Raw genomic sequence first — 21492 nt, forward strand, 5'->3', positions numbered from 1 at the left:
CCAGAGGGAATATAAATGGGTACAGCCACTTTGGAAAACTGTGGCAAGATCTAATCAACCTGGACACACGGATCCCGAGGGCCCAGTGTTTTCATTCTGAGGTATTTGCACACGCGTGGGCATCACAAGACAGGTGCAGGAATGTTCATAGCGGTGTCACTTGTAACAGACGAAAACTGGAAATCACTGGTCTCTCAGCACAGAAGGAGACCATCCCCCTGGCCCCCATGTCCTTTGAGAACTGAACATGTGAATTTAAGGCAAAGCGTGGAGAGCTGGGTAAAACGCCAGGAAGCATTTTCTGACAGTGAGTTCTTCCTGGAAGACTTTAGGTGAGAATTTTCAGTCTGAAAAGAATTTGCTGTGCTGACTGCTGAAGGAGTTTCCCAGGTGGCGCTCAGTGGTATAAAACCTGCTTGCCAAAGCAGGAGATGTAAGAGATTTGGGTTTGATCCCTGTATTGGGAAGATTCCCTGCAGAAGGGCATGGCAACCCACTCCATTATTCTTGCCTGGAGAATCCCATGGACAGAGGAGCCTGGCGTGCTACAGTCCATAGGGTCACGAACAGTTGGACAGGACTGCAGCGACTTAGTACATTCGCACTGCTGAAGGTGGGAATGGAAAGGGTGAACTTTCTGTTTTCTCCCCAAGATTCTCTGATTCAGCAGAAATGGGCAACCGATCTGGCACTGCCAGGAAGTTCTTTTGAGTCTCGGTTGATTGGGAGGGAGTTAAAAGGAGTGAGGAAGTAAAGTAGGAATTGAATACCTTGTTGGCTCAGCTCAAGATGTTAACATTTATGCATTTTCCTCTATTCGTTCTCTTTCCAACAGATCTGTCGACTTGAGTCATCTTTAACTTTGTTCAGCTGCAAGTGTAGAGGGTAATGTGACACCTCTGCAGGGCTGCAGCTAAGAGAGGAGACGGAGCAACCACAAATGGTCTAGCTTGCACGCACTGAAGGTGCTTTGCAGGCAGAACCCGTGAAGCCTTGGCCCCTGGCTGCTTCTACCTTCCCTGGGTTCAAGTGGCCTGACCGTGTGAAGCCTCCCCCACTTCTCACCCTACCCTTGCAGAGAGAGGTTTTGTTGCACCTTCAAAGGTGTTAGTGACATTGGCTCTCTGAGCTTAACTGGCTGCACACTGCTTCTTGGGGGTGAAGATCACCAGAGGCAAGCAGGGCTGCTCCCAAGTTAGGATTCTTCCAGGGCCCAGACTGAACGGAATCAAGATTGGAATGGGTTGCGGGGGTGGGGGATCAAAACCCACAATACTCTAAGGGAAATGAGGGGCTAAGAGTAGGTGGGTGGATAACAGAGAGGGGATTCTCAGCCAGCAAGGGCTTGAAGCCCAGGGGTCCTCCTTCCTCAGGGTCAGCTCACAGGGGAACGGTGGTGATGGACAATGGCTTCTGGGGAATGGGAAGATTCAGTCCCACTCGTAGGAGGGAAGAGAGGAGAGTAGGGTAGGCAACTGGGGTTAGGGGGCAGCTCTGGACATGTAGACGCCATGGTGGGCCCCAGAGCCACCCACCTGGACTTAAATCCTTGCTCTGGATACTAATCTGCTGAGAGCTTGGTGAAGTTTTTAATCTTTCTGCACTGCAGAGTCCTTAACTCTAAAGTGAGATAAATGATTACACCAGCATCGTAGGGGTGTTAGGAAGGGTAAATGAGATAACACTGTGAGAAATGCTTAGACAATGCTTCTAACAGCCCTCTCTGCAATGGTGGTGATGTTCTCTGGGCTGTTTAGCCAGCTGTTATCAGCTACATGCAGCTACTTGTGGTTGGCTAGTGAGACTGAGGAACTGACATTTTCATTGTTTTAAACTTTTGTTGTTCTGTTGCTAAGTCTGTCTGACTTTTTGCAGCCTCCTGAACTGCAGCTCGCCAGGCTTCCCTGTCCTTCACTAACTCCCGAAGTTTGCTCGAACTCATGCTCGCTGAGTCGCTGATGCCATCCAACCATCTCATCCTCTGTGGCCCCTTCTCCTCCTGCGTTCAATCTTTCTCAGAATCAGGATCTTTTCCAATGAATTGGCATTTTGCATTAGGTGGTCAAAGTATTGGAGCTTCAGCTTCAGCATCAGTCCTTCCAGTGAATATTCAGGGTTGATTTCCTTTAAGATAGACTGGTTTGATCTCCTTGTTTGTTCAGGGACTCTCAAGAGTCTTCTCCAGTACCACAATACAAATTAAATAGCTAGATGTGGCTAGTGGCTGCCTTGTTGAATATTGCAGGCTTAGAATAATGCCTGGCAAGTGCTTGATGATTAGCTGCTGTTGTTAGGAAGAGTAAAAGCCTTGAGCCACTAGAGCCTTCCTCTCAACCTTAGCTTGTACTGGTAAATCCCAGAGAGGTGAAGCAATTTGAGCAAAGGTACTCAGCCATGAAGCCTGCTGGGACTGGAGTCACATCCCTAGCTGGGACTGGAGGCCCAAGGAAAGACTTGACATTTTAGAATTAATGGCAATCCACTCCAGCACTCTTGCATGGAAAATCCCATGGACGGAGGAGCCTGATAGGTGACAGTCCATGGGGTCGCAAAGAGTCAGACACGACTGAGCGACTTCACTTTCACTTTAGAAAGAGGGCAGGAGCTGTAAAGACCAGGAGTCCAGTGAAGATGGAGCTAGACAGGGAATGAGACTCTGGGCCTGGCCTGCAGAGGGCAGACAACATGGAGGCATCTGATCACCACCCTCTTTCCCTTTCCTCCTAGAGACTTGGAGAACGAGCTTGGACGGGCCAATGGGAAACTTTGTATCAGGCCTGCAGCGACCCCTTGTGGTTACATAGACAACTGCCCTAACGAGAGCATCTTTATTAATATCGAAAGATCATTCTCTATTTACCCACCCATCCAGGAAGCTTTATTTTTTATTTTTTAGGTCTTGCTCAATGCCCTGTATATCCTGCCTTCAGGAGCTCAGGAGGAGACAGGCATATACTCAATATAGTCTTTGTGTTTTTTAAAGCATTTTTTCATGCCTCCATTATCCTATTTTCATCAATTTGTTTTATTGTCTTTTTCTAATTCCAGTTTTTGATCTCCCTAAAGCCAAGAGCCAAGTCTAGTTTATTTTTGTGTCTCCAGGCCTAGCATAGTAAGATCTTCAAGATACAGCAAAGTATAATTTTTAGAAGTTCTGGAGTCAAAGAGTTGGGTTCTAATTCTGGTTCTGCTGATGGGGGTGGGAGGGGTGGCTTAATCTCAGATTTTAAATCTCTAACAAGGTGATAATGACATTGATTTCTAATATTGTGGAGAGGATTATGCTTTTGCTCACACAATATCTTGTACACTCATCTCTCCACCTGAAATTGGGGTCTACACTTACATCTTCGATTCCTGGGTCAGGATGAGCCCCTGGAGAAGGAAATAGCAACCCACTCAGTATTCTTGCCTGGGAAATCCCACGGACAGAGGAGCCTGGCAGGCTACAGCCCATGGGGTTGCATAGAGTTGAACACAACTGAGTGATTAACACTTGGCCTTCGCTTCATGGAAGCTCTTTGCTGACCAGGCTTCGGGGCACATACATGTCTCAGCTTCAGGGTACATACGTGTCTCAGCATTTAGTATACCTATCTGGCATTGTAATCACCTCTTGTATGCATTCCCCGCAAAGGACTGCAAGCCCTCAGAGGTTACAGGCCACATTGTCTTCTGTGCTGTGCATTCAGTGTCTGATTCAACAAATCTGTGTGGGATGGAGGATGAGATACAGCAGAGGCCCCCCTCCTACGGGTCCTACTAATGTCCAGTAGCAACCAGCAGGAGGCTGCTGAATTGTCACCCGATTTGACCTTCTTCAGGTCCTCTCACCCCACCCCTCGATTCTCTTACTCTTAAATAAATGGGTCTTAAGGTGAGAGTTTCCTACCTTGCACGGCTTTGTTTATTTGCTTGTTTCTGGTTCTGTTGCTGAGGTTTTGTTTCGTTTGTTTTGGCCACACCACGTGTTATGTAGTATCTTAGTTCTCCCAACCAGGGATCACACCTGCCCCCTGCAGCGGAAATGCAGAGTCTTAACCATTCCCTGATAGCTCAGTTGATAAAGAATCCACCTGCAATGCAGGAGACCCCGGTTCAATTCCTGGGTTGGGAAGATCCCCTGGGGAAGGGAAAGGCTACCTACTCCTGTATTCTGGCCTGGAGAATTCCACGGACTGTACAGTCCATGGGGTCTCAAAGAGTTGGACACGACAGAGCGACTGTCACTTTCTCACATCCTCAACCACTAGACTGCCAGGGAAGTCTGAGATTTCCCTACCTAATGTGCTTGGTTGTCTCTGAGTTAGCCTAGTATCCAAATAACTCAGCAGCTCTATTTCTTCCTTTCTGGCAATGAGAGATCATCCACTTCTTTGAAGGGGGGGGTGTCCCATTTGCTCTATGTTTCTTTGAATCACAACTCCACCCCACCTCAGTTTCCTCACTTTTGATTGTATACATACTCATTACATTCTTCCTTGCATTTTTTCCCCCTAAGTAGTATGTTAACGTTTTTTTCAGTCGTGCTTCAGATAGGGCAGCCTAGAAGCCTGTGGTCACCAAAAGCAGCCTTAGAAATTAGGGAATGGTTTCATAGAAGTGACTGGAAATGGATGGAGACACATTCTTCCCTGGAGACTGAGGAAGAAAAACATATACAATTAAAGCAATAAGTTGGATTGTTTGAGGTTTTTTTGTTTACCATTGTCAAACATAATCTATTTCATGCATTTCTACAGAATGCATAAAATAGGTCAGATTTCATTTTCTTCAGTTTGCTTATTTTCTCCTCCTGTTCCCTGCATAATGGGAAGACGGTGGACGTGTGTATTTAGAGAAGGTGGGGGTAGAGGACTGGGGGCGCTGGACCCTGGAGTTGGACGCCCGTGAGCAAATAAAAACTAAACGTGGCAACGAGGTATCTGGGAACGAGCACAGGGTTTGAATCAGACAGACCAGAGTTCAGGTCCCGGCTCAGCTGCATTCACCACGTGCCTTGGGTTTCAGTCTCATTCATCTCCTGCTGCATTCACCCCCTCCACTCCTCTCTGCACCAATTTCTCTCTCCACTGGGTCCCTTTCGTCTGCATGTGGTCATGCACAAGTACCGTCTCAAACCAAACAAACTTTGCCCTCTGCCTTCCTCATCCCTTTCAGCTTCCACCCATGCTTCTCCTCCCTTTACTGCCAAGTTTTCAGAGGAGTCGCCCACACTCCCTGTCTCCTCTTCTGCAATCCCTCCCCAGTTCTCACTCTCGGATGATCTGCCTTCAGCCCTCACTGACCCACTTGTGTCACTCACAATGGCTCCTCTGTGTCCAGCCTCAAAGACCTGCCCCCTGATCGCCTGGCTCCTCAGCAGCGTTTCCAAAAGTCGGGCTGCTTCCCTCCTGAAACACTTCTTGACATCCATTACCTCCCCCTCGTCTGATGGTCTCCTACTTCTCTGGCTAATCCTTCTTAGTCTGTTTACTGGACCCTTTTCTTCCTGACACTGAATGTAGGGGTCCTCAGAGCTCAGTCCCGGGATCCCCTCCCTTACCATCTCTTCTCTGTTTATGCTGTTTCCCTGGCCCCACAGCATTAAATAGTGTAAGGCAACCCCAAATTTATATATCCTGACCTGACCCGACCTCTCTGGTGGACTCTGACCCCGAATATACAACTGCTGGTTCTCCTCCTCCACTGGGGTGGTTCACAAATATTTCGAACTTTGCATATCCAAAAGAAAACCCTTTGTCCCTCTTCGTGCTGGGAACAAATTACCCTTCCACTGTTCCCACCCTCCTCCCCATGTTTTCTCATCTCAGTAAGCACCACCACTCAGAAACTTCAGAGCCATTTCTTACCACTAATCTATCATCTAGTTCTATAGGTTCCTCTCCAAAATATGTCTCAAATCCACCTCATTCTCCCCATCTTTACTGCTACCTATAATGGAGTTCCTGATACCTTTTGCCTTCATCACTGGGAAAGCCTCTTGATCCTTTTCATTATAGGGGACTGGACTGCAAAAGTAGGAAGTCAAGAAACACCTGGGGTAACAGGTAAATTTGGACCTTGGAATATGGATGGAAGCAGGACAAAGACTAATAGAGTTTTGCCAAGAGAACACACTGGCACACACCCTCTTCCAACAACACAAGAGAACACTCTACACGTGGACATCACCAGATGGTCAACACCGAAATCAGATTGATTATATTCCTTGCAGCCAAAGATGGAGAAGCTCTATACAGTCAGCAAAAACAAGACCAGGAGCTGACTGTGGCTCAGATCATGAACTCCTATTGCCAAATTCAGACTTAAATTGAAGAGAGTAGGGAAAACCACTAGACCATTCAGGCATGACCTAAATCAAATTCCTTATGATTATACAGTGGAAGTGAGAAATAGATTTAAGGGACTGGATCTGATAGATAGAGTGCCTGATGAACTACGGACGGAGGTTCACAACATTGTACAGGAGACAGGGATCAAGACCATCCCCATGGAAAAGAAATGCAAAAAAGCAAAATGGCTGTCTGGAAAGGCCTTACAAATAGCTGTGAAAAGAAGAGAAGCAAAAAGCAAAGGAGAAAAGGAAAGATAGAAGCATCTGAATGCAGAGTTCCAAAGAATAGCAAGGAGAGATAAGAAAGCCTTCCTCAGCGATCAATGCAAAGAAATAGAGGAAAACAACAGAATGGGAAAGACTAGAGATCTCTTCAAGAAAATTAGAGATACCAAGGGAACATTTCATGCAAAGATGGGCTCGATAAAGGACAGAAATGGTATGGACCTAACAGAAGCAGAAGAGATTAAGAAGAGGTGGCAAGAATACACAGAACTGTACAAAAAAGATCTTCACGACCAAGATAATCACAATGGTGTGATCATTCACCTAGAGCCAGACATCCTGGAATGTGAAGTCAAGTGGGTCTTAGAAGGCATCACTACGAACAAAGCTAGTGGAGGTGATGGAATTTCAGTTGAGCTATTTCAAATTCTAAAAGATGATGCTGTGGAAATGCAGCACTCAATATGCCAGCAAATTTGGAGAACTCAGCAGTGGCCACAGGACTGGAAAAGGTCAGTTTTCATTCCAATCCCAAAGAAAGGCAATGCCAAAGAATGCTCAAACTACTGCACAATTGCACTCATCTCACATGCTAGTAAAGTAACGCTCAAAATTCTCCAAGCCAGGCTTCAGCAATACGTGAACTGTGAACTTCCAGATGTTCAAGCTGGATTTACAAAAGGCAGAGGAACCAAAGATCAAATTGCCAACATCTGCTGGATCATTGAAAAAGCAAGAGAGTTCCAGAAAAATATCTATTTCTGCTTTATTGACTATGCCAAAGCCTTTGACTGTGTGGATCACAATAAAGTGGAAAATTCTGAAAGAGATAGGAATACCAGACCACCTGACCTGCCTCTTGAGAAACCTATATGCAGGTCAGGAAGCCACGGTTAGAACTGGACATGGAACAACAAACTGGTTCCAAATAGGAAAGGAGTACGTCAAGGCTGTAGATCTTCTATGCAGGGTACATCATGAGAAACGCTGGACTGGAAGAAGCACAAGCTGGAATCAAGATTGCCAGGAGAAATGTCAATAACCTAGATATGCAGATGACACCACCCTTATGGCAGAAAGTGAAGAGGAACTAAAAAGCCTCTTGATGAAAGTGAAAGAGGAGAGTGAAAAAGTTGGCTTAAAGCTCAACATTCAGAAAACGAAGGGCATGGCATCTGGTCCCATCACTTCATGGGAAACAGTGGAAACAGTGTCAGACTTTATCTTTTTGGGCTCCAAAGTCACTGCAGATGGTGACTGCAGCCATGAAATTAAAAGACACTTACTCCTTGGAAGGAAAGTTATGACCAACATAGATAGCATATTGAAAAGCAGAGACATTACTTTGCCAACAAAGGTCCATCTAGTCAAGGCTATGGTTTTTCCAGTAGTCATGTATGGATGTGAGAGCTGGACTGTGAAGAAAGCTGAGCACCCAAGAATTGATGCTTTTGAACTGTGGTGTTGGAGAAGACTCTTGAGAGTCCCTTGGATTGCAAGGAGATCCAACCAGTCCATAGTAAAGGAGATCAGTCCTGGGTGTTCATTGGAAGGAATGATGCTAAAGCTGAAACTCCAATACTTTGGCCACCTGATGCCAAGAGTTGACTCATTGGAAAAGACCCTGATGCTGGGAGGGATTTGGGACAGGAGGAGAAGGGGACGACAGAGGATGAGATGGTTGGATGGTATCACCAACCAGATGGACGAGTTTGGGTGAAATCTGGGAGTTGGTGATGGACAGGGAGGCCTGGCGTGCTGCGAATCATGGGGTGGCAAAGAGTCGGACACGACTGAGCGACTGAACTGACTAATAATGGAGTTCCTGATATCTTTTGCCCCCATCACTGGGAAAGCCTCTTGATTCTTTTCTGCACCTCTGCTCTTGCCCGCCCATGCATTTCACAGAGAAGAAAGACCTGACTTAACAGGCAATATAAACAGACCCATCGTAAACACTCCCTGACTTAAAACTTCCAATGTCTCTCCATTGCACCAGAATGAAACATACCCTGTTTTGTAAAGCCCAGAAGGGCTTTTACAAAAGTGTCTCTTTCTAGCCTCATGTGAAGCCAGCTGCTTCTCTTCCTTTGCTGTGGATCATCCTTCAGGTCTGTGAACGACCTCAGAGCCTCCCTCCTCACAGCCTTCATCTGCTGCTCCTTTTGCCTCAGAGCCTCTGCCTCCGCCCCCACCTCTTCTTCCCCTCTCCATAGTGTGTAATGATATAAAATTAAGGAAAGTGATAAGGTAAGCAGCATCTGAGTACTCACCACCCAGCTCTATTTAATCTAAAGTGCTGTCTTACTTGCTTCAGATTTTTGTCTTTCTTAAAGGAATAAAGTAGCACGGAATTAGCTGAAGACATCTCGCCCCTGGACTCCTCCCTAATTCTAGTCTCTCTCCTTTCCCAGAAGTAACTTCTGAATTTGTTGTTTATCATCCCCGCCCCACACCGCTTTTTTTTTTTTTTTTTTTAACTTTCCTTACATGCGTTTGTATCCATCAACAATATTTAGTTTGCAGGTATTGTGGGAGGGTTTTATTGTGGGAAGATTCTGCAACTCACCCAGTTCTTCAGCATGGTTTCTGAGAGGGATCCATACTGAAACAGGTGGTTCTGGCTGTCATTTCTATGAAGGCATAGTATTTCATTGGATACAAATGTCTACGGGGAAGGCGACGGCACCCCACTCCAGTACTCTTGCCTGGAAAATCCCATGGACGGAGGAGCCTGGTAGGCGGCAGTCCATGGGGTTGCGAAGAGTTGGACACGACTGAGCGACTTCACTTTCACTTTTCACTTTCATGCATTGGAGAAGGAAATGGCAACCCACTCCAGTGTTCTTGCCTGGAGAATCCCAGGGACGGGGGAGCCTGGTGGGCTGCCGTCTCTGGGGTCGCACAGAGTCGGACACGACTGAAGCGACTTAGCAGCAGCAACAAATGTCTAACTTGATTTACTCTCCTAATGATCAATTATGGTGCCATTTTCAATTTTTGGCCATTATAAACAAGGCTTCAAAGAACATCTGAACACATCTCCTTGTACACATACTTGAGAGTTTCTCTAAGGTAAAACCTTAAAATCGGAATTTCTGAGTAATCTCTGCAACTTTACTAGATTGTGCCGGATTGCTCTTCAAAGCTGTTGAAGAGTTTCCACTCCCACTGCAGCCGGGACGTTTCCCGAGCTCCTTATTCTTACTACCGAGCTGCCGAGCTCGGTCAGGCCTCCAGGGGGCGCCGTGCAGCTCCCTGTAATTCGTGGTGGCCACGCCACAGCTGTTGGACTCTGCTTTTGTCGCTGCTATTAAATGTTTGTGGTCCGCTGGGCCGGCAGTCATTGCTGAAGACGGTATCCCAGAGACACGTTTAGGGCAAGCTCCAGCCTCTGGGTCGCTGGGAGATGTGGTCTTAATCCTCCTCTTTTCCAAATCTTTTCTAAAGTTTGAAAGCAGTACAAAACAAAACCTTCTCTGTCTTGAACTAAAACCAAACAAGAGCCTAGGTTCCTAAAAGAAAAATCTGTATGCTTAATCAGAGAAGGCAATGGCACCCTACTCCAGTACTCTTGCCTGGAAAATCCCATGGACGGAGGAGCCTCGTGGGCTACAGTCCATGGGGTCGCTAAGAGTCGGACACAACTGAGCGACTTCACTTTCACTTTTCGCTTTCACGCATTGGAGAAGGAAATGGCAACCCACTCCAGTGTTCTTGCCTGGAGAATCCCAGGGATGGGGGAGCCTGGTGGGCTGCTGTCTATGGGGTCGCACAGAGTCGGACACGACTGAAGCGACTTAGCAGAAGCAGTATGCTTAATATCCAAATATACAATGCTAACATTTTAACCTATATGTTTCCTTCAGATGTTTTCTTTTTAAGACACAAAACATTCCAGTTACACTTGGAATTCTCCTCCTATTCTTTCACCTCTCTGCCTTCCGGAGGCAGTTAAGATCCTGAGTTTGGCCAGTATCCAAACAATAAATTTGCATAACATGTATGTATCCATAAACAATGTATAGTATTATCTATTTTTTTATATATACAAGTGGTATTCTGTACCTAATACTCCTGCAGTTTTATTTCCTATGCACGCATTGTTTCTAAGATATATCTAGCTCATTCAGTATTTATCTATTCTCCTAACAATGTATTTTTTATATTGTTTTCAGCGTTTGTGTATTTAAACAATGCTGTATGCACACTTCAGGAAGGTGAAGATGTTTATGGTTTGTTCATGTTTACTTTTGAGCCCCTACAAGTGTGCCTGGCACATGGAAGTTGCTTGATAAATTTGCATTGAGTTAATGAATAAATGAATAGCCTCACACATGTTTCTAGGCGATCCACATGCAGACTTTGCCTAGAATATACATATAAAAGTGAAGAGGCTGGATTTTCAGGTGAACTCGGCCTGTCACTCTCCAAGGTTTACTGTTCTTTGGGTTTCCAGCTGGCGACTGCCAGCCAGGACAGCCCTGGGACCCAGGGTGGTCTGGCGTTTGTAGCCGTCTCCATGAGTCTGAGGATCCTGCATGTTCCTGTGGTGGGAGCTGTCTTTGGTGTCCCTGGCACTGCCACTCCTTGGCACACAGCATGCCCTTTACTTACAGGAGAATGTGCCATCTGGTCTGTTTGGCTCCTCTGTATTTGACAAATTGACCACTATTGGGAGAAGAGAAGACAAGTTCAAAGTTAAGCTGATGGGTGTAATGGGAGAGAGGGCTGGGGAGCAGGGTGAAACTGAGGCGGAAGGATGAACTTACAGGGCACCCCTTGGCTTTGGGACGGCAGGGAGGGAAATGCCGGGTGCTGGGCTGAATGCAGCCCCAGGGGTGCCCTCCCCCGTGGGCCTGTGAATTGAGTCAACAGCTCAAGATGCGAAATGAGACTCCAGTGATCCGCCAGAGCAGTGGGTGTGCAGGAGCCAGTACCCGCTGCCATCGGGAAGGCCCACTTTTATAGCATGTAGGATGACACTTCCCTGAGATCCTTTCCCATTTGGAAAGCACTAAAAAGGCACAACCTGCTAAGCCCAGAGGGTGAGCACTCTGACTTAACAGCCCTTCTACTTTCTTTTGCAAAGCATTAAAGTCATTAACTTCCAGCAGGCAGGGAAAGGTTCTTACTTAACTGTTCTCTTCCGAAGAGTCTTAAAAATCAGCTGCTGTGAGACCTTGTCTGTCATTGGCGGTGTGAAACCATAGAGCACCGTACAGCTGCCAAGTGGTGGGGCCATTCTGTCACTGTGTAACCTAAGAAGAACTGAACCCAGTGGCGTGTCCTCTGCTCAGAAGCCGTGGTGACTCCGCACTGTGGACCAGGTATGATCCTTCCCCTTTGCTGGGAGGTTCTGCTGCCCTTTCACTTTTACTGAGTCTAACCACGTGTTTCCTGCTACCGGAGGAGGTTTCGCCTCATCTCTGCCAAGTGATCCTATACCTTTCCCTCTCCCTCACTGTCACCCATTCATCTTGACCGTCTCTCTCTCTAAGCCCCCATGTGTGGACTCATTACCTGATACATAACATTTGAATTTTTAATAACATCCAACATTTGCATATCCCTCTACGCTATCTGACCACACCCTCCACATCTCACTGAAGGTTCAACTTCGTGAATTTTGCCAAACACATTCCTCTTATCTCTTTAATCACTAAGTGTTTATACATTGCATATTTTCTAATTACAGGTAATCATCTTTGCAGGCACACTTAGGGGTGTACCTGTCATGTATCCCCCAGTAGATTGTGCTGCTGCTGCTAAGTCACTTCAGTCGTGTCCGACTCTGTGCAACCCCATAGACGGCAGCCCACCAGGCTCCCTCGTCCCTGCGATTCTCCAGGCAAGAACACTGGAGTGGGTTGCCATTTCCTTCTCCAATTCATGAAAGTGAAAAGTGAAAGGGAAGTTGCTCAGTCGTGTCCAACTCTTCTCGACCCCATGGACTGCAGCCCACCAGGCTCCTGCATCCATGGGATTTTCCAGGCAAGAGTCCTGGAGTGGGGTGCCATTGCCTTCTCCCCAGTAGATTATACATTTCCCTAAATTTATTATATTCTTCCCATTCCTGCCTCTGTGTGCAGATACCCAGGCGGGTGGGGGCATGTCAATTAACCACTCACCACATGCTTACTGAGCACCCAGGTGCCAGGCATTATGCTGAATGGTACGGGGTTTGGGCATGGTCCTGAGACTCTTGTAGGAAAGAGAGAAATCGAACAACTGAGTGAATCATTATAGGTAAGCAAAGGGCCACAAAGTAGAACAGATGCTCTGGGAATACGTGTGAGTATATGTGGGGGTGGTTGGATGCCATTTCCCAGGAAATGGTGTTAAACTGAGGCCCACAGTGGGGGTAGAAGTTGGGAGCTAGGCAGAGCTGGGGAACGAATCATCTCAGGCAAAGGGAATAGCATGTGCCCAGACTGTCACGCAGAGAGCATAAAGCATCTGGTAACATGCAGAAAAAGGTTAATTCAGGTGGTGTGGGTTGCCCCAACCTTATACATTCCAAAGGTCTTCAGGACTGCCTCTGGATCAGCGCTTGTAAAATGACCTCTGAACTCTTGGAATATCCTGCCTGAAAAGAGTACCTCTGTACACGTGAGACCTTGGGCCGGGCCAGAGAGTCTATGCTAACAAAGTGACACGGTGAGTGCCTATTTTTAGACCCTGAGGATTTTGGGGGCCTTCCATATCGATTTGAGCGGCTAAAGTCAGTTATGCAAATGCTGCCTATATGATACTCAAATGACCCCCAACAAACACCCTGGATACCATGGCCTGGTTGAACCACCCTGGTTGGCAGTATTTATGTGTTGCCGCACATTGCTGCTGGGAGAATGCAGTACTCCACTCAGAGGGCATCACTGGAGCCCCTGCCTGGCTCCTCCTGGACTCTGTCCCGTGTGCCTGTATTCTTTGCAGGCTGTGATGTGTGTCCTTTCACTGCAGTAAACCACAGTGGAGAGGATGACAGCTTTTCTGTGAGTCCCTCTAGCAAATCATCAGAGTGGTCCTGCCTGTGCGTGCACTAAATTGCTTCAGTCATGTCTGACTCTTTGTGACCCCATGGGCTGTAGCCCACCAGGCTGCTCTGTTGATGGGATTCTCCAGGCAAGAATAGTGGAGTGGGTTACCATGCCCTCCTGCAGGGGATCTTCCCCACCCAGGGACCAAACCAGAGTCTCTTATGTCTCCTGCATTGGCAGGTGGGTTCTTCACACCAAGGAAGCCCAAGAGTGGTCTTAGGACATCCCCCCCACCCCCAATACAGGTAGAACAGAGAGAACAAGGGCTATAGGGGAGGGGAATGATAGAGGTGAGGAAGGAGATGGAGAAAGGGACTGGGTTTTTCAGAGCCTTCTCGGTCAAGCTCAAGGTCAAGAATGACATAGTTCTGCCTGTGGGATTGATTCCAGTGTGGTTACTTTATTTCTGTTCCATGGCCCTAGGTTGCATCCAGCCCTGGATATCACCAAATGTACCTACAGAAAACACGTCAATCAGTGAATTTGCAAGGCGTGGGGTTGGGGGGCCCCAAGGGCACATAAAACCTATTGGAGACAAGCAGTGTCGCCTGTCCAGATGGCCGCACCCACTATTTCTCATACGGCCTGCCCTGGGTTTGAAGCAGAGTCGCTGCTCAGTATATATTGGTAAAGAAGAAACAGTGGTATGTTTATTAAAAAGCTTGGGTGGGGGGGAATCCCAGAACTGTTTTCTGTACTGAATCCCACATAATGAAAACTCAGAGGTGACATCACCAATCTGTTTCATGATCACATATCCATGGTGACAGAATAAGTAAAGGGAGAAAATAGGGTCAGGGAGTGGTTGAAGCGATTTAAGCAATTTGTTGGCACAAAGGACTCAGTTATCAAGGTTGCAAGTAAGTCATCAACTTCAGGTGTGGACGTGCACCAAAGTGTTTCTTACATTTCTGCTTGCTTGGACAAGCATGCCGCCTTCTCAAGAGTATGCCTGGAATCCATAATAGCCAGAGAAAAATGTTAAAGTAATGGATGAAGTGCTTATGTAACACATTTCTAAATCAACGAGGGACTATATTTTTGATGGTGCAGGAGGCTTGAGGCAGAAGCCTGTTAGAGGTGATGACTGTGCTGGCGGCCCAACACTCCCAAGTCAGAACCATGCTGCCAAGGCCTGGGGCAGCAATGGGCTGGGGGGGCACGTGATCTCAGAGCCCCACTGACAGCCTCGTGAGCCAAGTGCCTCGGTTCTGGGGAACATAGGATGCTGTTATGTAATTCGTAATCACAGCATAGTCTCTTCTTTCTGTTCCTGACAGGGAAGGCAGTTTATATTAGACAAACCCAAGTTTGAGCCTTGTTCTGGCTATGTGGCTTTGGGTGTGTTACTTAAACTCCTGGGCCTCAATTTACTCATCTGTGCACTGGTCATTTATAAGAAAACCTTGTTCATACGGTTGTTTTGAAGACTGGATGAGATGAAGCCTATAAAGTAATTTTCACAGCTCCTGGCAAGCATCAAGAGCTCAAATAACAACACAACCAGAAAGGATGTTAAGGTTTTTAATAAATCCTCAGACATAAGACATTTTTGAGGGCTCAATGCCAGTCACATATGCCTCAAGGTTGTCATGATGAGTGAGGACATCCCCATGCTCTGAGTTAGACAACAGTGGATGCAACAGAAGAGCCCTAAGGAATCAGCTTTACTATTTTGGCCTTTGATGCTTTGGCTGCATTTTAAACAGCAGCCTGTAACTCAGGTGCTATTGGCTTCAGTGTCAGATACAAGGTTGTTCTTTGGCTTCCTAAGAGGATGAAGAGGCTGTGCTAAGATGGCCCCCAAGGTCAAATTCTGATGATCGAGATAGATCCCTGTGTGACTGGAGCCAGGGGGAGGTCTTGGCAGGTGTGCTGTGTGGTGGAAGGAGCCTGAGTCTGGAGTTACTACTTGGGTTTGATCCCAGCTCCTTTTCTACAAGTGTGCGAAGCTTCTTTAATGCAAGTATGATGTGTTGGGCAAGTTAGTGGTCTCTACATCTCAGTTTCTACATCTGTTCAAAGGGGAAAATACCTGGCTTGCAGAGTGACTATAAGGATAAACTGGTAACGGTGGAGGGTAAAATACCTTCTATATGGTAGGTGCTTCATAAATGATGATACAAGCAAGCATAGTCACAGCAAAGCGTGAAATGCATTAGTGGTAACTGATACTGTTTTGTGACAAAGCGATCCTGTGAGACCAGATTATTTTCTTTTTTAGAAAGAATGGCAAGATACAGACAACAGGTTTGATGTGAAGATTGGCAGTTCATTCTGGGAAATGGCTTATGGTTTGGATCAAATCCCTGCCCTGGGAAAACCTGATCTAGGGGATCATGAGGGGCAGGCGGAGAGGGTGTGCATGAGGACCAGATTTCCTAGCTGTCCCATGGGATGTTATGAATGTCTCTAAGGGTGATGACGAAGCACAGCTCCAAGGGAAGCGAGGGTAGCTGCAGTGAGTACACAGGATGTAAGCCTGTCTCTGCAGTGGGAGGTAATGGAAACTGCAGCCCAGAGAGCAAGCAGACCCCGGTCCAGGTGTGCTCAGGTGAAGTAGAGGTGGGAGAACCAGGCTGGGGAGGAAAGGTCTCAGAGAAGGGCTCCTGTCCTGACTCCAGCTACTTCTGCTTCAGAACAATTTCCTGGGAGAGGAACCCAAGAGGTGAAGAGGAACCCAAGAGGCGAAGAGGAACCCAAGTGAGGTGGGGGCAAGTTTTCCACATGGAAAAGCCTCCATTCAGCAGGGAACTCAGATCTGCCAGAGAATAAATACGAGTGAAACTTAAAAAACATGAGGGTGGAAGCCGACATTAAAGCGACGCCCACCAGCAACTCATTGAGAATAAAGCCCTCCTGAGTGTAGCAAGTTAAGAGTGTCTATCACCCTCTTGGAAACCTAGCCTGGGAAGACGAGGGACTGGGGCCGGGTACCAAACATTGCTTGAAGAAGTAATGGTGTGTGGTGGCATCTGATTGGCCCACTCTCCATCAAGATGTGTGAATCTACAGGAGAAACCCCCGTGTATGTCCCCACCTCACCTCCCATAGGAAGTGAAAGCCTGTGCCTGCTGCTTGTCAGTCTGATGCAGTGGTTCTCAACTGCGCCAACTCTGTCCTCCCAGGGGGCATTTGATAATGTCTGAGGACACTTTCTGTTGTCACATTTTTTGTGGAGGGGGGGTGGGTGGAGATGCTTCCGGCATCTAATAGGTAAATGTCAGGAAAGGAAAGTGAAGTCGCTCAGTCGTGTCCAACTCTTTGCGACCCCATGGACTGTAGCATACGAGGCTCCTTCATCCATGGGATCTTCCAGGCAAGGGTACTGGAGTGGGTTGCCATTTCCATCTTCAGAGGATCTTCCCGACCCAGGGATCAAACCTGGGTCTCCCATATTGCAGGCAGACGCTTTACCATCTGAGCCACCAGGGAGGCCCAGGTAAATGTCAGGGCTCTTGCTAATTTTCTCACAGAGCACAGCAAAGAGCTGCCCAGCCCTGAGTGTCAGCAGTGCTGGAGTTGGGCAAGCCTGGTCTGACTGACATGGAGATTCTGTCAAAGGAGGTTGCTTGTTCGTCTCACCTGTTATCACACTGTGGGGGAGGATGGGGAAGGGTCACGGCTAGCCTGCGATCCCTCACTGGTGGCCATACACAGAAGAGGGGGTGGTGGGAAGGCAAAAAACTGGGGGGTGGGAATGAGCCCAAAGGGAGACTCAGGCTCACCTCCCAAGGTAGACAGAAGGAGAAGGGCAGAGTTTTTCATCTCAAGTCAACCCTTAGTTATTTAAAAACTGATTTCCTTAAGCACATAATTATATGTTTATTTCCTTGTGGAACTCTTGAGGCAGAGGAGACCCGCTTAAATTATGGGGATGGAGGCTGCACACAGGGCTTTAATGGCGTTAGAAAAATTTTCTCTCCTTTGAAGGAGGCTTGGGAGGAAGGGAGGGGCAGGTTCTTTGCTTGCAGTGCAGAGGATCTGGGGGGATGGGGTAAGATAGGAATGGAGGGGCAGAAAGAATGAACAGTGGTTGTGTGACCTCCATAGGCTGGAACTCCAGAGTGCAGCTTCAAGCCTCCCTGCTTTCCTCCAATCCCGGTAATCGGAGGGAACAGATCCAGGAAGTGGGCTGTTCACACCATTCCTTTCCCACTGCCTTCATGCACACACACACTCAATACACCCCTTTGGAAGGAGGCCCTGGTTTGCATCAGGAAATAGAATGGGCCATGCTGTTGGGGGAGGGCAGGGAAGAGGAGACTCTGATGGGAGGAGGGTAAGGGCTTCAGTGCTTCTTGTCATCCATTTTTCACTCTTCTGTTTTGGCCTGAATGCTTGGAATTGTGGTTTCTTCTCTTTGAGAGATGCCCTCACCTGAGTAAGCTGGGTGGGGACCAAGGGAACAGAATGAAGAAACTGATTACCTAGATTTGACACACAGAGGAAAAAGCGGGGGGTGAGGGGGATGGCTAGGGCACTTTACAGCTTTTCTCTCACTTAGGAGTGAGATTGGCAAGACTCTGGCAAATATTCCTTTTGTCTAAGAGTTGGATTGATGTTTTTGAACTGTGGGTTGGAGAAGACTCTTAAGAGTCCCTTGGACAGCAAGGAGATCAAACCAGTCAATCCTAAAGGAAATCAGTCCTGAATATTCATTGGAAGTACTGATGCTGAAGTTGAAACTCCAATATTTTGGCCACCTGATGTGAAGAACTGACTCATTAGAAAAGACCCTGATGCTGGGAAAGAGTGAAGGCAGGAGGAGAAGGGGACGACAGAGGATGAGATGGTTGGATGGGATCACCAGCTCAATGGACATGAATTTGAGTAAGCTCCGGGAGTTGGTGATGGACAGGGAGGCCTGGCATGCTGCAGTCCATGGGGTCACAAAGAGTTAGACATGACTGAGCAACTGAACTGGCGAATATTCCTTTTGTCTAAGAGTTGGAGGAGGGCAGAGTTGAGGGGGCAGCAGTGGAAGGAAGATGCAGTGAGGAGTGGGTGGCCTGGGGCTAGTGGTGGCTAGGCTACAAAGAATGGGCTCTATGGAGGAACCCTCTCCTCTTCTATGTCCCACTGGATGGAATGTGTGTCTGTCATAATACCTGTTCTCTGTGGTTGGACTCTGTTGAACCCACCTCCTTGAGGCTGTGAATTACATGTTCTACAGCTGGAGAGTCCCAGCTTCTAACAAAGCCTGGCCCACAGGCACGGAGTACACATTTCATGATGAATCCTTACCTGATCTAGCTTGGTCAGCCTGGTCTGCACATCCCAGAAGAGAAGACAGGAACTCAGACTGGAGTTAAAGCAAAAAATGTTCACCTGCCTAGTCCATCCCACTCATCCTGTCTCTTGAAGCTGCAGGCGTGGTGGTGGTGGTGCTGGCAGGGTGGGATTCAATGCAGGAAGTAAAGGTAACATCTCAGAAACATGGCCAAGGTTCATAGCCCTGAATGTCTTCATTTAACCATCTAATGTCCTCTGTCCAGAGAGGCTGGGTTCCGGCACTCCTCAGCCTCAGACTGTGGGGCAGCATAATGGATTGGAGGTCACAGGTGAGCCGAGCAGCCTAAGGCTGGGGAGAGGCGCCCAGACCCAGGGAGACGGAGATGGTGATTCTCTGTGAACACAGCATGCAGGCCTTCACTGTCTCAACAGGGCTCAAGGGCTGACACACATGGGGCATGTGGGCAGGACTGAAGGGCTGTGTCCACAGGTGCCCTCCTGGCCTGCCAGCATCAGAGACCCTGGCTTGCCAGGGACTGGTTTCCTTTTCACCGACCAGTTCCCCAGAAGACACATCAAATATTTTCAGAGGGCAGATATATAAGAGTTTCAGCATCTTTAAAAGGCTGAAAATGCCTGCTATAGTCCTGGCCCACACTTCTACTTTCCAGAAGTGTGACCTTGGAGCTTTCTGAGCTTTGGCCACCTCATCCAAAGAACAGGGATGGTTTCTGCTTTTCCTTTGTGCTGTGCTGTGCTTACTCGCTCAGTCGTATCCGACTCTTTGCGACCCCGTGGACTGTAGCCCCCCAGGCTCTTCTGTCCATGGGGATTCTCCAGGCAAGAATACCAGAGTAGGTTGCCATGCCCTCCGGAGGGGATCTTCCCAAACCAGGTACTGAACCCAGGTCTCCCACACTGCAGGCAGATTCTTTACCGGCTGAGCTACCCGGGAAGCCAGCTGTTTGTTTATTACAGGGCTACTGAGAAGCTCAACCCACTCCAGTGTTCTTGCCTGGAGAATCCCAGGGACGGGGGAGCCTGGTGGGCTTCCGACTATGGGGTCGCACAGAGTCGGACATGACTGAAGAGACTTAGCAGCAGCAGCAGCAACTGAGAAGCTCAAAAAAGTTGATGTGTGGGAGCACTCTGTAAACTGTAAAGTGCTATGCAATGCGAGCTGTTAAGTTATTTATTCAAGGCAGCAGCAGAGGGACCCCCCACATCAGTGCAGCTCCAGCCATTCCTCCTACCAGGTCCTGCCTGCAGGGAAGGGCTCCTTCAGTCTCTTGAGCCAGCTGGGTACTGGAGAGCTTAGCACTCTTAGCCCACTTCTGCGTCTCTGGCCCCATCTAACGCACAGATCAGGGCCGCGGGGGCCCTGCAGAAGGGTACGGAGGCCCCTTATTTCGTTCGCTGGTAGAACTGGAAGACCGCCTTCTCTTGCTCATAGGTCTCGATGGAGCCGGGTCGAAGGCGCCGGATCTCAGCGATGGCGTCTCCGGCAGCCAGGCCCCGCTCCTTCACCAGGTAACAGGCCAGCATGGTGCCAGTGCGGCCAAAGCCCAGGGCACAGTGCACCGCCACCGCCTGCGAAGGGGGAGCTGGGTGGGGTGGAGCTCGACACATTCCCAACACTCTCCCGCCCCTCATTTGTGAAATACAACCAAGTTTTAAAGATGTAGGGCATTGAAGAGTGAAAATATCTGGTTAAGAATTTATTTTATATTGCTTATATATTGAAAGAATATTTTGGACTTACTGGGTTAAATTATACTATTAAGACGAATTTCTCCTGCTTCTGTTTACCTTTTTAAAAGAGGCTCCATCACATTTGGACAGAATCTTGCTCTGGAGTCTGCTCAATAGCCCTTGACTTCAACCCCCATCTCTCCCTTTCTTTCCAGAGAAAGTCTGTCCACCCTTTCTCCTTCTCAACTCAGAAGAACTTAGCTGGTTCTTTGTTGCCTCTCCTCAAACCCAATTCTCCCGCTGGGCCCTCTTTTTACTCCTCCCTCTTACAGCTTTGGCTTTGTGTACTGGTGTAATGGTTACAATGGTCTTCTGGCCTCACCATCTTCCTCCAATCTTTCTCCTGGAACCCAGTTAAATTAATCCTGGCCCTGACGTCCGCAGCTCCGAGTGTCCCCGCTGACTCCTCCCAAGCCCCTCCCTCCCCGCACTGACGCCGCCCTCTGACCTCTCCCCTGGCGTTGGCCTCGTCGACGATCTTCACGAAGCGGTCGATCTGCTCTGGGCCCGGCGGGCAGAAGTCTGGGATGCGCAGTCGGTGCAGGGTGAGGCCGGGGCAGCTGTCGCTGTGCGGGGGCCCGCGCTCCGTCAGTGACACCAGATGCCGTACACCTTGGTCCAGCAGGAACTGGTAGTGGGCGGGGAGCCGGGGCAGCGCCAGCCCCGCCAGCCGGCGGGGCAGCACCCACGAGAAGTTGGGGGGCTGCACGCCCATGGCTGAAAGAGGGCACAGGACAGCAAGTCACCGGCGGTGAAGCCGGTCGGTCCCGCTCCGCCCACCCGCCTTCAGGCCGGGTAACCCTCCACCTACCAGGCAGTGGCGCCTCCTGGGACCACGTGGTCTCTGGGACAGATCCTGGGCGACGTTCTGCGCCGCCGCGGGGGATTGGCCAAGCCGCCTGG

General features: G+C 48.5%; 1 protein-coding gene across 1 annotated transcript; it reads right to left on the minus strand.

Moving 5' to 3' along the window:
* Positions 1–20011: 20011 nt before the first annotated feature.
* Positions 20012–21484, minus strand: DUSP23 (dual specificity phosphatase 23). The gene is made up of 3 exons (XM_027528974.1): positions 21401–21484; positions 21038–21306; positions 20012–20427 (listed from the first exon to the last, which is right to left on the minus strand). The coding sequence occupies exons 2-3, from the start codon at positions 21302–21304 to the stop codon at positions 20242–20244; spliced, it is 453 nt and encodes a 150-aa protein (XP_027384775.1). The 5' UTR covers positions 21305–21306; positions 21401–21484; the 3' UTR covers positions 20012–20241.
* Between the last annotated feature and the right edge of the window lie 8 nt (positions 21485–21492).

Source organism: Bos indicus x Bos taurus, chromosome 3 (assembly GCF_003369695.1).
Source record: "Bos indicus x Bos taurus breed Angus x Brahman F1 hybrid chromosome 3, Bos_hybrid_MaternalHap_v2.0, whole genome shotgun sequence".
NCBI classification, from domain to species: Eukaryota; Metazoa; Chordata; class Mammalia; order Artiodactyla; family Bovidae; genus Bos; species Bos indicus x Bos taurus.

Coding starts and splice junctions, on each gene's coding strand:
- DUSP23 (XM_027528974.1), bottom strand. CDS start 21,304: ATGGGCGTGCAGCCCCCCAACTTCTCGTGGGTGCTGCCCCGCCGGCTG. Junction 20,428..21,037: donor AGGCCAACGCCAGGGGAGAG/GTCAGAGGGCGG, acceptor CCCCCTTCGCAG/GCGGTGGCGGTGCACTGTGC.